The 16,287-nt window shown below is 41.7% G+C and overlaps 1 protein-coding gene across 1 annotated transcript in view; it reads right to left on the minus strand.

Annotated features, from left to right (window-relative positions):
• The window catches only part of LOC122791771 (galactoside alpha-(1,2)-fucosyltransferase 2-like), a 417,851-nt gene continuing 401,564 nt past the window's right edge, over positions 1-16,287 (minus strand). Inside the window, exon 4 of the mRNA XM_044059696.1 lies at positions 1-2,493. Coding sequence (XP_043915631.1) covers positions 1,379-2,443 — 1,065 coding nt within the window. The 5' untranslated portion in view covers positions 2,444-2,493 and the 3' untranslated portion in view covers positions 1-1,378. The remainder of the gene's footprint in view (positions 2,494-16,287) is intronic.

The following is a 16,287-nucleotide window of genomic DNA, read 5'->3' on the forward strand; positions in this document are numbered from 1 at the left end:
AGGAAAATAATTTTCTTGGGTGGCAAAAGCCAGGGTACCTTTTTGGCTAGGCTTATATAGGCCCTAGGGCCAATAGCCTAGTACCTACCTATGAACCTATACTGTAATGCAACAGTCATAGCACTGTTTAATCTACTCTACATTTACTTTTATATTTGATATGGACAGCTAGAAATCAGCATGCTGCAGTAATACCATCTCTGCTGTAAGATACCTTTTATAGTGGATACTAAATATAAAGTATGGATGAGATATAGTGTTGTGATTATCAAGGTTAGGAAAATGTCAGAGGTGTGTAGCTTTTAATATCCAGTTTCTCCAAATGTTTAACCCCCACATGCAGTTCATGCTAAATTTAGCAATAAATCCCAAAATCCATTAACAAGAATGTTTTGGTGTGTGTGTGTGTACATGCATGTGTGCATGTACACATGGATGCACGTAATAAACTGCTGAATTTGACATAGTAACATATACTACTTATATTGTGTTTTTAGGTCTTCAGCAGAAGTACAGTAAATATCAAAGTCTTTGCATATCCCTGGCTCTATTTGTAGTGCTAAATTATATATGGATAAAATAATTGTAAAGAAGAGTTGACACATTCAACCACGGCATTACATGAATAACTTTTCAGCAGGTTCAACACAGTAATCTTTCAAAGGCACAAGTGGGGGTATGTGACCAGAAATTTCAATAAATAATTATGGATTCATAATTCAAATTACTTCATGCCTCGCAACAAAGTTGTGTTAACTGACATCATGTCAGCAGGTTAACTTGCAATATTCTTTATTCCCCTCTCACAAAGAATCATTGATATAACAGTTTACTCTATGGTTATGAGAACAGTGAAACATTCACCCATTGGGCCTGCCCGTGTAACTGTCACTTTCATATATTGCTTGGTAATTCAAGTGCACTTTTCCATGGCAAAATACAAAAGATGATGCCTTTTTTCAGTTAACAGGAAAAAAATAAATAAACTATTTTATAAAATGTGTATGTAACCCTTAACAGTGTGTCACACCTCTCAAATATACAGAATTTTGCAAGATGCCCAGATGTTTGTGTCATATTTTTAGTCTGCCTTCATAAAATCTGTGTTTTTCTAACAAATCATTCAGGATTGCAGTCACTAAATAATGGTATATATATGGATTCAGACCTTTTTTTCCCTTCAGAAACTGGATGCTAAAGCAAAACATGTTATTTGATGAACTTTCTAAGTTTATAAGAGCAATATTCAAAATGTGTCTCGCCTGTTATTTTTAGCTTTGTCCAGAGTTCTTGTACCAAGAGGTTTAGAGGTATGTTGTGTGTGTGTTTTTGTTATGCACTACAGCAAAGTGTGAATTGTTTTTCCTTTGACTCATGGTCAGTGATGGTTAAGAAGAGGTGAAAGGTCAGCTTTAATGCCTATCCATTCAGGAAGATTGGCAGCTTCTTCCTTATATACCTTGCGAAACTCAGACTCAGGAAGGGTGAAATTACTGAGGTAGATAGCTTCCCCACCAGCCAAGTAAGCAACCCAGAAACCAAAAGTCCCAACACTTAAAATGGTATGATTGCAGTGGACAAGAATGGCAAAGTCATTCCCAGGAGAAGCTTCATTTCCATCGCCCGAAAAGTACACATCACCCTTGGAAGCATCAATATTTTCTTTACACCAGCTCATCCCATTGCTAGCCACAACAAAAACAGGCTCCTGGTATTTATTTCGAAAGTAAGCCATGGCCTTCTCAAAGTATGCCTTGTCACCTATCACTCCTTTCCAGGTGTTGGGCATAACATGGACATAGTCCCCTCTCCGAACATGGACACCAATAAAAGTAGCATTTTTACGATCCCCTTTAATTTTCTGAAGATATCTGTCAGCTTCTTCATTTAAGTGGTCATGCATACGAAACTCCTGTCTGATCTCATCTCTGATATTGTGAAAAAAAGTCCATGAGCAGGGGTACCCTGTGAACTGGACATATTTGCCTTTTATATCAGCATATTCTGGAGCCATCCAATCATGAAGCCAGTAGTTAGTCCAGGAAATCCTGTTGGCTACTTCCCTTTTAATTGTTGGCAATGTTATCCTGAAAAGAGGAGCCAAGTAGTCAAATGTCTCTGGCAGTATATAAGCTCGACGTTTGTTTAATTTTGCTAGAGCTAATAAAGTTGCATATTCCCCCATTTGGTTACCCAGTCGCCCCTGTGAGTTTACAATCCATATACCTTCATCCTTTTTAATATCTTTAATTACTGACAAAGTTTTTAGGTCTTCTGAATTCACAGTGGTTCTGTAGTCTGTATATGCAATATTGTGGTTCCTTTCATGAATAAAGTAAGTTCTTATTGAAAGATTGAAGAACATAGATGATCCAATAACAGAAAAGATAATCAGGAAGAATACAGGAATCTTCCTTTTTATACAATAATTTTCTACTTTCATGGTTCGTTGTTTAGCCTTACAGAAAAAGCAGCCCTCTGTTCCTCTGTATCCTACAAAAACAGCAGAATAAAATAATTTATTATACGTCGGCAGTGCAAGTTTAACAATATACTGAAGTAAACTGTACTTAACAGAATATAAGATATGGTAACACAAAAATCAAATAAATAAACAAATAAATACATAATGCAATCACTCTCTGATAAGCAGTTTGTACATACCCAGCAGGCAATGTTTTTTTTCCCTTATTTGGACTACGCCTTCAGTGTTTTTTTCCCTTATTTGGACTACGCCTTTCATATTTCTTCTGATTTGCTTTTGCTGCCTCATTGCATCAGCCAGCAGAAATCAAAGCTTTTGCTTCTTTTATACCATCAATTCTGTATTAGAGGTTATTTGCTCAGTCCAAAGTGCAGGGAATCTTGAAGGTAGAGGTAACATTTGGGACTCAAGGGAACTTAAGATGTTCATATGAAAAAGATTTTTGAGCGTAAAGAGTGTTTAGCTATAGGGTTATATGACAGAATGTGGGTCTCAACTCAGTATAAACTTAATTTAACACTCATCCATTGAAAAATATGGATCATTTAAGACATACATTTCTGGAGCTCTGTGAGCGTTTTTTCTATCATATAAGAATTGTTTAGACCATCTCACTTCAAGTCCATTATATTTTAGATACTATTTTCCATTAAGGTCACTAGTCTATGAAAAGGTTGCTCCAGGCATTTAACTGTGACTGATTTTCAAGGGCATCCATCATTTTGCTTTAGAGTTTTTATTTTTTTCTTGGCTTGTCATATATGATAATTGCAAGGATTAATATTGTCAAACAATTCTTGGCATTACAGTTACATTCTTTCCTCTTCATCAGAAAAAAATGAATTTTAATACAAACCATTTTATTCTATCAGCTTTCTAAGAAAATATGTTCAATATTTAAAGAGTATCCCTGATTTGGGACCTTTATCCCAGATTGTTTACTGGTTGCACTGACAGGGTCCCTCATTTTAGAGAAATGAGGTCAAGAAATCTATTATCAAACAAATGATTGAAATAATCAATATAGAACAAATCATCTCTTAACTAACATATGTCTGGTAGTTGGCTTAGAGAACTAAGGAGCTGTTAATGAGCAGTTTCATGTGATCCAGCAGTGCAGGGTTTGAGTCCCTCAGTCTTCATCGTGTAAATGCACAACTCTGAGCAAGTCACTTAACCTGAAATTGCTTCTGGACTGAGTCTGAAAAATGTCCACAGAGGTCAGGGCTCTATCCCGGAAAACAAGTACAAGGAATGTGTGGCTAGGCTTAAAAAGGCCCTTGTGGTCTTTAACTTAGTAAACACCTAAGAATCTATTGCATAAATACAATGCAATGGCATAAATATCCTGTTATGGGTGATAAAGAATGTTTGGGGTAATGGCCCAAGTGCCAACATTTCTCATTTTCAAGAGAACTAAATACTTACAGCTTTCGAACGAAATTTTAGAGGCTGCTGGTGTAGAATTTACATTTTTTTAAAACTGCACATCAATGGTAGAATTCTCCACTCAGCCCTAATAATCAAAAGGTCAACGTGAAGGTGTCAGTTATATGCATGTCATTTGGGATTGCGGGTCTATATCACATCGTCAAAAGCTTAATTTAATCATCGAATCCGAATCGCCAAACTACCTATTCACAGAATGACCTATTCATTGAATTGGAAATCATTGAAATGTTTTACTTGCCCAACAACTGTGACAGGTAACCTTTTTTTACATTTTGCAGGGGGGGGGGTCTTCATTCCCTTGCAGCCCCCCATTGCATGTACATTAAATATACTAACTCCGAAATCGCACTACAATGAGAGAGTGGGTAAATCACAGTCATTCCGCATGTCATGCAAAGTTTTTTTTTTAGGATGGCCAAGTAAAATCTTTCAATGATTTCCAGTTCGATGAATCGGTTGTTTAATGAGTAGGTAGTTCAGTGATTAGGGTTTGATGATTACGTGTTCGATAAATTAAGCGTTCGACTATATGATCTAGATCCAGGATTGCCCTATAACTCAAAATGCATGTGAGAGAGTATGCGATGCAGCTTCTTAGACAATGCAGACAAAGTTGACTCTGACTCATAAAGGTTTGGCTTGCTGGAGTAGTAAGCCTGGCCAGGATTCATAACATTTTTTGTAGCTTGCAGAGTGCCCCTGTGTAGGAAGCGGCTAGATGCAAGCAGGTTGTGATTCATAGCTAATGCTGCAGACATGGGAATAGGGGGTAAGAAGCAATTATATAATGATAAGCAAATGAAAGGAATTAGTCTAACGAGTAGATGACTTGAAATATATGCATGTGAAACTAGGTCATGAGTTATAGCTGTACTTCTCAGATTCTGAGCAGCAAGTTGTACATCACTGTTAAAGCAAAAAGCGCACAGGAAATTGTAGAGCTGCAATAACCAAAGATGTGAGGAGCAGCAACTGTTTCAGAATGAAATTCAGATTTATATGAGTGCTGCTCTCTCCTCGCCATGAGTGCAATGCAGCACAAGTAGCACAACTGAAATGGTAGCAGCAGTGAAATAGCAACCATCAGCATGTAGATCAGTAGCTTGTTACCAACCAGTAGCAGCAGTGAAATAGCAACCATCTGCATGCAGATCAGCAGCTTGTTACCAACCAGTAGCAGCAGTGAACTAGTAAATATCTGCATGTAAATCAGCAGCTTGTTACCAATCAGTAGCAGCAGTGAACTAGCAACCATCTGCATGTAGATCAGCAGCTTGTTACCAACCAGTAGCAGCAGTGAACTAGTAAATATCTGCATGTAAATCAGCAGCTTGTTACCAACCAGTAGCAGCAGTGAACTAACAAATATCTGTATGTATATCGGCAGCTTGTTACCAACCAGTGCAAGTGAACAAGATATAACATGGGCATCAGCTGAAAATGTATAATCCATAAACAGCATTAGGAGGAATGCATGGACTTCTTGTACCAGTATACACCAAATTATGCAAATTTCACTATAGTATCACTAGGGACATGTCAGAGACAAACAGGGGGCACTCTGGGCACAGTAGAAGCTTCAGACAATTAAACACACAATACATTTCTCAATAGACTACATGTGGACATAAATGAGCATGTTTGTTTTCCCAACATAAACGAAGAAAGACCTTCATTATGTGAGGATTCTATGGCATCACCTGCATCCCAGTACTTGATGCTATAAAGTGCACACATGTTGCAATAAGACTGCGGTTGTTGCCCAAACAGAGCATTATATTAGTAGGACATGGTGACATTCTATAAGGTGTCAGGTAGTATGCAATATGCAGGGAATGATAGCCAACATGCCTCCAATGCACCCTGGCACTGACTGATATTCACATATCTGGCATGCAAGTCGACTGCATTGCTACTTCCTGAATAATGAAATTTCGCAGGGCCACCTAGCTGAAAAGTTTAGGCACTGTGATAGTGTGACTAAAATATAGCCAAAAACAGGGTGTACACATCTCATTCCCTGAATGTTCCTGCTGTTTTCAGAAGATGCAGGATACACTGGAACCACAGTACCTGATGCTCATGTGGAGTAACGTACAAATACAGAGGGTCGTACAGCATGTGTTTGGCCTGATGAAAGCATGGTTCTGATGCACAGATACATCTACAGGCAACACAGCAGTATACCTTGCCTCAAAAAGCAAGCTCACTGCAGCATGCTGCATACTACATGACATGATTATGAGGAAGCCTGGAACCACGTAGTAGTACCTGTTAGCATGCTGCATACTAAGTAATATGACTATGAGGTAGTCTGGAACCACTGTAGTAGTGCTGTTACCATGATGCATACTATGTAATATGATTATGAGGAAGTCTGGAACTTCTGTAGTAGTACTTGTTACCATGCTGCGTACTATGTAATATGATTATGAGGAAGCCTGGAACCACGTAGTAGTAGCTGTTAGCATGCTGCATACTAAGTAATATGATTATGAGGTAGTCTGGAACCACTGTCATAGTGCCTGGAAGCATGCTGCATACTAAGTAATATGATTATGAGGAAGCTTGGAACCACGTAGTAGTACCTGTTAGCATGCTGCATACTAAGTAATATGACTATGAGGTAGTCTGGAACCACTGTAGTAGTGCCTGGTAGCATGCTGCATACTACTTAACATGATTATGAGGAGGTCTGGAACCATGTAGTAGTACCTGTTAGCATACCACATACTAAGTAATATGATTATGAGGAAGTCTGGAACCACAGTAGTAGTACCTGTCAGCATGCTGCATACTATGTAATATGATTATGAGGAAGTCTGGAACTACTGTAGTAGTGCTGTTACCATGCTGCATACTATGTAATATGATTATGAGGAAGTCTGGAACTACTGTAGTAGTGCTGTTACCATGATGCATACTAAGTAATAGGATTATGAGGAAGTCTGGAACCACTGTAGTAGTACTTGTTACCATGCTGCATACTATGTAATATGATTATGAGAAAGCCTGGAACCACGTAGTAGTACCTGTTAGCATGTTGCATACTACGTAACATGATTATGAGGAAGCCTGGAACCACTGTAGTAGTAGCTGTTAGCATGCTGCATACTAAGTAATATGGTTATGAGGTAGTCTGGAACCACTGTCATAGTGCCTGGAAGCATGCTGCATACTACTTAACATGATTATGAGGAGGTCTGGAACCACTGTAGTAGTACCTGTCAGCATGCTGCATATTATGTAATATGATTATGAGAAGTCTGGAACCACTGCAGTAGTACCTGTTAGCATGTTGCATGCTACGTAACATGATTATGAAAAAGTCTGGAACCACTGTAGTAGTACCAGTTAGCGTGCTACATACTACTTAACATGATTATGAGGAGGTCTGGAACCACTGTAATAGTACCTGTTAACATGTCGCATACTACATAATATGATTATGAGGAAGTTTGGAACCACTATAGCAGTACCCGTAAGAACCACCACAACAAAACTGGCCAGTGGTGACAGTAAATTCAAGGGATAATAAGCATCCACCAAATCACATCCACTAGGTTGTCACAGGTACAGCACAATGCATTGCAGGTGAAGTGGTGACATTTAATCCAACTGTGTGGACCATGATAAGCACACACTAATAGTACAGTGTCACAAGGAACATCATGATGCATGTAGTGTTTATAACATGATGCATGCAGTATTTGTAACATGATGCATGCAGTGTTTGTAACAGGATGCATGCAGTGTTTGTAACATGATGCATGTAGTGTTTGTAACATGATGCATGTAGCGTTTGTAACACGTGAATGAAGTGTTTGTAACAGGATGCATGGAATGTTTATAACACAAAGTTTGTAACATGAAGCATGCAGTGTTTGTAACATGATGCATGCAGTGTTTGTAACACGATGCATGCAGTGTTTATAACATGATGCATGTAGTGTTTGTAACGCAAATGCAGTGTTTATAACATGATGCATGTAGTGTTTATAACATGATGAATGTAGTGTTTGCAACATGATGCATGTAGTGTTTGTAACATGAAGCATGCAGTGTTTGTAACAGGATGCATGTGGTGTTTATAACAGGATGCATGTAGTGTTTGTAACATGATGCATGCAGTGTTTGTAACAGGATGCATGCAGTGCTTGTAACATGATGCATGCAGTGCTTGTAACATGATGCATGCAGGGTTTGCAACATGATGCATGTAGTGTTTATAACAGGATGCATGTAGTGTTTATAACAGGATGCATGCAATGTCTGCAACATGATGCATGTAGTGTTTATAATAGAATGTATGCAGTGTTAAAGTTTATAATGTGCAGTGCAGGATCAAATTCCACTGAGCATAAAAGAGCTCCACAAACACCATGTAAGAGAAAGAGTGCAGTGCATCCTAGTCATTATAGTTTACACCAGTGTCAAGGGACACCGTGACACCTAGCTGACATGACAACCTAGGTCAGGAGCATGCCAACAGAGATGGATGCAGGGTTTATGCAGCAAGGGGCACTATTTTATAGATAATGTCCCAAATCAACAATGAGAGGGCACCACTACATGACCATGTTTGAGATCCTCTGCTCTACCTAGAAGTGGCAGGACTAAATGCATATCATGATGGATGTGATGTGTTACTGTGGAATATGATGAGTATGGGGTCCTGAGGTGAAGGGAGGTGTCTGGTTGAGGCTAACAGTGATGCTCCCCTACAAACTGGGGTACTGGAGTGTTGCATACCTAGACTCACAGGTGCAGAGTGTGCATACAGTGATAATTTCTCAATGTATCAATCCCCTGTACATACTTGCCCCTCACCACACATGATACTCCTGGATATGGTAGTGTTGTGTGCCATGGTAGCCCTTCTAAGACCTAAGAATGCCCTTGCATCTGAATGCCAGGCCTAATTGTGGTTTCTATAGTACTGGGTGACATTCTCAGGGATGCCATTTAACACACTTATTTCCATGTTGATATGGTTAGCTGGAGACTATATCTGCCACACCTGCTGATTGAGTCCTGGTGCCACACACATATCAGGAGCTGGCTGTATTGTCATGTTTCCGGAAGCCCCTTCATATGCTGTCATATAGTGGAGATGCCATCATTGAATGCAGTGCAGTCTTCTGCTGCTGTGTCCACAGAAGGTGGTGCTAGTACTGTAGGACACAGGAAGAGCCACCCCTAACAAAGATGATGAGTACACATGCTGTACAGCATCCACTTCAGATGTTGTTGAAACTATACCATCACTCTGAGCAAGGGGAAAGTGCCATCCATGAAGAAGATAGATTATGCCAGTGTGTAATGCAGCTGTCTTGATCTTTGTCTCAGCATCATTGGTAGACTTGACATAAGTGTTGGACATCAGCTTGCTGTCCTGCCCAGCCAATACAGGAGTGACTGTAGCAGTGGTGTAGCCTGTGAATGTACAACACATTACAGAACAGAATAAAGTTGACTGCCTATACTATATATGTGACTCAGTGGTTAGTCACATGACTGCAGATATATGCCTTTGTTCTCATTCTTCTGTGCCTCAATACCTGATTTATATATATATATATATATATATATATATATATATATATATATATACATATGCCTACACTCTGTGCACACACAGTTGCTGTATACACATTCTGTATTATTAACCTAATAAATCCTATATGTGAGAACTGGGCACTCCAGACAACCATGTGCAAACCATTGGGTATACCTGAAACTTCATCTCCATGCAAGGATACTAGAAACTTCTCCACTTGTGTTAGGCTTGCAGTACTAGATAAGCCCCACCAGTGGCTGTCATAATTGATATTGTGCTGTATGTGCTATGCAGATGTATCCCATCATGACAATAATATGTCTCCAGCATTACTGTGTTGTGCAGCTCTGGCATTGAAGTCATGGACCAGTTGTGTCTCATATGTGATCCTGAGGATATTGGTGAGCACTCTTTTTCCCCAACAGGTGTTACAAATGGATTGTTTTTCTTAACTTGGCCGAAGTTGTCTAACCTCTGCCATCCATCTCCTTCATAACTTTTTATAAAAATAAGAGACATACCTGTAGGATGGTGATGGCTGTTGATGGAAAGTAAGTACATAAACATGCAGTGGGTTACCAAGGCTATACAATACAAGCTCTGACAGCAATAGGAAGACAGTTAATGCCATACCTCGGCTATGGATGAAACGGCATTTTGCTTTGGACTAGTGGTAGGAAAAGACATGTGAAAATATACAGCTGGGGTAGCTGCCACAGAGAGAACCATTAGTGTATATGCAGGTGAAGGGCAGCTTTCACAGACAGCATGCTTATTGGCACCTAATGTGCTACATGTCCCAGGGATAATCATGCAAAGGCCCCCTGTAGTTGTGCAGACAGATGACACTCCCATCGGGTCAGTGGATGATAAGTGGGATAGCATAGGGAAGGGAATGACTTGTACTCTAGTGCGCCTCCCTGCATCTGTCATACAGACATACAGCTACAATTATTACTAATTAGAAGATGCAGGTAACCACATACACTTCAGTAACTTTACCCTACTGTGTTCCAAGGCTAACATTTAGAGGTATATCAGACTGGTAAAGTACATCTCACTACTGTAATGCAGGGCACTGTAAACCTCATCAGGTCCTTCCCTACTTTAAATCTGATTGATCTTACTTTTCACATGCTCCCACTGCTGCTGCTGCTGCTATATGGCCCATGTTTAGCATTTCAAATGGAAGTTGTGTCTGATAATGGTGTAAAATTATCAGAATTTGAATAATATGTTAAAAAAGAAAAAGATCCAGGTTTTATGAATTTCTCAGAATCATTACATTTCACTGAATCACAGGAGTAACAAGAAGAGCAGCAAGGTTCCACCACGTGCTGATGAAATATGATGCCCGCCACCACGTGCTGATGAAATATGATGCCCACCACCACATGCTGATGAAATATGATGCCCGCCACCACGTGCTGATGAAATATGATGCCCGCCACCACGTGCTGATGAAATATGATGCCCACCACCATGTGCTCCTGATATGTCCACCACCACGTGCTCCTGATATATGATGCCCACCCACCACGTGCTCCTGATATATCATGCCCACCACCACGTGCTCCTGATATATGATGCCCACCACCACATGCTCCTGATATATGATGCCCACCACCATGTGCTCCTGATATATGATGACCACCACGTGCACCTGATATATGATGCCCACCACCACGTGCTTCTGATATATCATGCCCACCACCACATGCTCCTGATATATGATGCCCACCACTATGTGCTCCTGATATATGATGCCCAGCATCACATGCTCCTAATATATGATGCCCACCAGCACGTGCACCTGATATATGATGCCCACCAGCACGTGCTGCTGATATATGATGCCCACCAGCACGTGCTGCTGATATATGATGCCCACCACCACGTGCTGCTGATATATGATGCCCACCACTGTGTGCTCCTGATATATGATGCCCACCACCATGTGCTCCTGATATATGATACCCACCACCACATGCACCTGATATATGATGCCCACTACCATGTGCTCCTGATGTATGATGCCCACCACCATGTGCTCCTGATATATGATGCCCACCACCACGTGCTCCTGATATATGATGCCCACCACCACATGCACCTGACATATGATGCCCATCACCATGTGCCCCTGATATATGATGCCCACCACCACTTGCTCCTGATATATGATGCCTACCACCACATGCTCCTGATATATGACGCCCACCACCACGTGCACCTGATATATGAAGCCCACCACCATGTGCTCCTGATATATGATGCCCATCACCATGTGCTCCTGATATGTGATGCCCACGGGCTTATGCAATACTACAAGGAAACAGCTCCAGTTCTTATTATTAATGCCCACCCCTCCAGGCATGTCTAATGGTCACTTCTCTGTCCTTTCTCCTATTAACCTGGTGAACTTGGGCATCCTAAGGCAATGTAGCAACTGCCTCATGTACACTGACAACCCTCTCCTCTTACCTCCCAGCACATAGACTTGTGAGAGATGCACTTGTATATTGGAAGCCATGCACTCTCCAGCCAAGAACAGGATAGCTGGTCAAGAGGAGAAGGTCAACACTTGCACCACACAACATGGAATACACAGCCCTCCAGAACACACACACCAGCACTGCCTTCACATAAAAACACAAACCACATACCCACCTTGGCGGAGGCTCTCAATAAAAATCTACCCAAACAGCAGAAACCTCCAAGGCAGAAATGCACTCGACAACCACAACTCAACACTAATCACAAGACACATAACTCTCCTAAAAAGTGTGCCACTCAACCAAAGCACCTAAGGCAAAATGACATGTCCAACACACTAGTCGTAGGTGACTCGATAGTGAGGCACACTGATATCCCACTCACTAGGTTGAATAAGGAGAAAATCCTGTCAGGTGCCTGGATCCACCACATAATGCAGACACTCAGGTCCCTCAACAACAGGTACAAATATGACTATGTCATTGTACATGTGGATATAAATGACCTGAGATGAACCTCCCTGGACAACATGAAAAGAGATATGGAGGAGCTCTCGGATTATATAGCCGAGGCGGGTATGACCCTAGCCCTGAGCAGCATCCTACCATCACCCAGAATGATATCACAGTACAAGCAGAAAATGATTGATTTCAGCAATTGGCTAAGTTTCTGGTGTCATTCTAAGGGGATCTAGTATCTGTCTGCCTTGGATGACATGATTGACGGACCTTGATGCTTTGCCAGAGGTGGCCTGCATCTGTCACCCTTGGACTTTCAGATACTGGTCAAGGCTCTTGCCACCCCTATGGTGCCTTTTTAGGCGGTGTTCCAAAGATCAAATTACCACTGTAACAGCTACCAACAAATGCCATCTGAGCGTCATGCTGGAAGTCTAAATCTCAAAATGCACTCACTCGAAGCACTCCATAGAATGGAGAATATCGACATTTGCGCTATAACAAAGACCTGCTTCAAGGCAACAGGAAGCACCCCTGCACTACCAGGCTGTAACTCATTTCACACCTTTTGGCCCCAGAACTTGGACCGTAGCTCCAAAGGGGGTGGTGTTTCCATATTCATAAAGGATGCGAACACCTCCATACTGGTAGCCAAACATAATGCATCAGAAATACTTCAGGTGCATCTAACATTGGGTAACACAGTGATTCAGGTCGTAGCCTGCTATAGGTCCCCAACCATGTCCCAAGACTCACACTCCATGTTCCTAAGCACCCTGGAGAATATTAGGGTCCAACCTAACATTCTCATACTGGGTGACTTCAACTTCCCCTCCATTAACTAGGAAAACTACTCATGTAACAGTGCACTTGCCCAACGTTTCCTGGAATTCATTAATTCCAATGCCCTGGACCAGCTTGTTCTTACCCCCACTAGAGGCAGAAACAACCTTGACCTGGTCATTACTAACATGGGTGACCGTTGCTCTACACCAAAAGTAAACACCTCTCTGGTTAGATCTCACCACAAATTAATCACCTTTGAAATCCACCCCCCACCCCACAAAGGTAACCACCATGAAAAATTTCTTCAAACTAACTTTGGGCTCCTAAAAACAGAGGAGGCTAATTTCATGGCACCCATGCAAATGGAGAATAGTTGCATGACTGCCGAATCATACACCAATGCACTGTATAAAACATACAGAAATGCATGGATATTGCCATACCCAGTAGAACCAAGATGCTCTCCTCCAAAAAAAGGAAGCCAATTTGGTGGTCCCCTGCCATAAACAAACTCAACAACAGAAGGAGGAAACTGATGCAGAATAAGCTGAAGTCCCAAGACTGGAAAAACTCCCTTATCAGCCTCAACAAAATGTTGAGATCCCTCATCAAACCTCTAAAGCTAGCTATGAAACCAGAATAGCAGAAAATAGTAAAGACAACTACAAGGCCTTCTATAGTTATGTAAAGAATCTCCACGGCAATACTCTGATTTGCTGTGAGCTACTGCACAATGGCACCTCCTATACCGAGGCAACAGATATTGCCAATATACTGGCCGACAGATTCAGTGCCAGCTTTACCCCCCCAAGGGACCAATCACAACACCAGTAGATTGCCAGGCACCCAGTATTACTGCTGCACAGTTTAAAACAGCACTGTCCAAGGCCAAGAATACAGCTTCTATGGGACCTGACAATATCCCTGGCTGTGTTCTACATGAACTACAGAGTGAACTGGCACCTCACCTGTATTCCCTGTTCAATCCCAGCCTCACCTCAGGCTTTGCCCCTACCAAATGGTGCACTGCTACTGTCATCTCTCTCCACAAAAGAAGAGTGACTACAGAACCTGGGAACTATTGCCCCATTAGCCTGATGAGTCTACTATGGAATGCATCATCATCATCATGGACCTAATAAACAAGGATATAGGGAATCTCCAAACTCTGGATTCCAGACAGTTTCATTTTGTGAAGGGTAGATCATGCCTGCTCAATGAGGTTGACTTCTTTGAGTCAGTCACCAGAGCTGTGGATGAAGGCAAGGTGGTTTATACAACCTACCTTGATCTGGCCATGGCCTTTGATACCATTCCCCACTCGGGAATCATAGGAAAACTCACTAAGCTAGGCATCAACCCATATATCACTAGGTGGGTTGCAAACTGGCTCACAGAACTCACAGTGCAAAAGTAGAGGACTCTAAGTCAGACTGACGACTAGTCACGAGTGGAGTCCCCCAGTGTTTGGTCCTGGATCCTCTCCTGTTTGGTATCTACTTCTCTGAAGTCCAGGCCAACACGAAGGGACTCTGGCTGACAAAGTTCGCAGATGATTGCAAGTTGGGAGCTATTATTAACTCCTCAAGTGATGTTGACATCCTACAGAAAGGCCTCACTGAGACCAACGACTGGTGTCAGAACCATGGCCTTAAGCTCAATGCCAAAAAATGTGTCATCATCCCCTTTGAGAAAAACCCGGTTCCCATGAATTACCACATTGATGGTAGTCCACTGAACACAGAAGGTGTTATAAGAGATCTGGGAACACAGGTTGACAGCAACCTCTCTTTTGATCACCACATTGCCACTGCGGTCAGAAAGTCCTTCTACGTGGCACATCTCATTACTAAGGGTTTTGCATCCAGGAAGAAAGAGGTCATTGTCTCCCTCTACTCTTCTCTCATTAGGCCAATCATTGAGTACAATGCCCCATTTGGCATGTACCTCACTAGGCACCTGCAACAACTGGAGAGGCCACAAAAGTACCTCACAAAGAGGCTCTTAGGCCCTAAACACTTCTCCTATATGGACAGACTTAAACTCCAACTATTCTCTGTCTCATATCACCTACTTAGAAGTGATCTCTACTTGACTTTCAAAGCCATGTCTGACCCAGCTCTGTTAGAAATGCTACATCTAAAGAAATCCCAATCCCTCCTCACTACATGCTCCAGAGACCTCAATCTCATTACCACAATCAATAGAACATGCTGGAGGGACAGGTTCATAACCCAGATACTGCCCTTGATATGGAATAGAGTTCCCAAGCATGTCAAGCAGAGAACCTCACTGGCCGTCTTCAAGAGAGATCTTGATGTGTGGATGGAAAATAGAAAATTCACCCCGGGATCACTCCAGTGTTTCTACTCAACAGAGGCACTGGGGACTAAGGTTGGATGGCATGATGCCAGGGTAATCCTATGAGCTAGGCTTGTAAATGCTCCAGGGCCATTAGCTCAGTACACACCTATAAACCTATGAAACTATATACTTGCATATGGACCATGCTTCTGAGAGGCTCTAGAATGCACTGCTTAGGATTCAGAATTCATATTTCCAGTACAAGTCACAAGATGCCATTTTATTCCTTGTAAAAGTGTAACCAATCTCCAATGAAATTCATGGAGGTGGTTTGTGCTAGTGTCTTATGGATGCCACCTCCCTGGAGCAGAATTATTGTCTTCCTACTTCATATCCAGGTCAGAGAGCATCTGTGGGGGTTCGTTTGGGTGCATTTAAGAAGGTGGACGTCTGATATGACCTGACTGAAGTGTGTAATGTGGCTGGTGGCATCTCCCAGGCTGGACAGCAATGCAAAACTGGTATGATAATCTGTCACACCACTTCCCTGAAGATCTTTGGCAGTGCAAAGCAGGGGTCAGGCAAGGACATCTGAAATGATATGTTTTGCAAAGTGTTACTATCATTCAGAGCAGTTTTCTTAGTAATGGATGTTTTTTTTTCCTGACAGGTAACCAGTTACAACAGGTGGGTAAGTGTGGGGGAGTAGGGGGAATCTGTGCTGCAGGTGTTGGTGATGGCACATA

This window comes from Protopterus annectens, chromosome 17.part0 (genome assembly GCF_019279795.1).
Source record: "Protopterus annectens isolate FY-2018-M chromosome 17.part0, PAN1.0, whole genome shotgun sequence".
NCBI classification, from domain to species: domain Eukaryota; kingdom Metazoa; phylum Chordata; order Ceratodontiformes; family Protopteridae; genus Protopterus; species Protopterus annectens.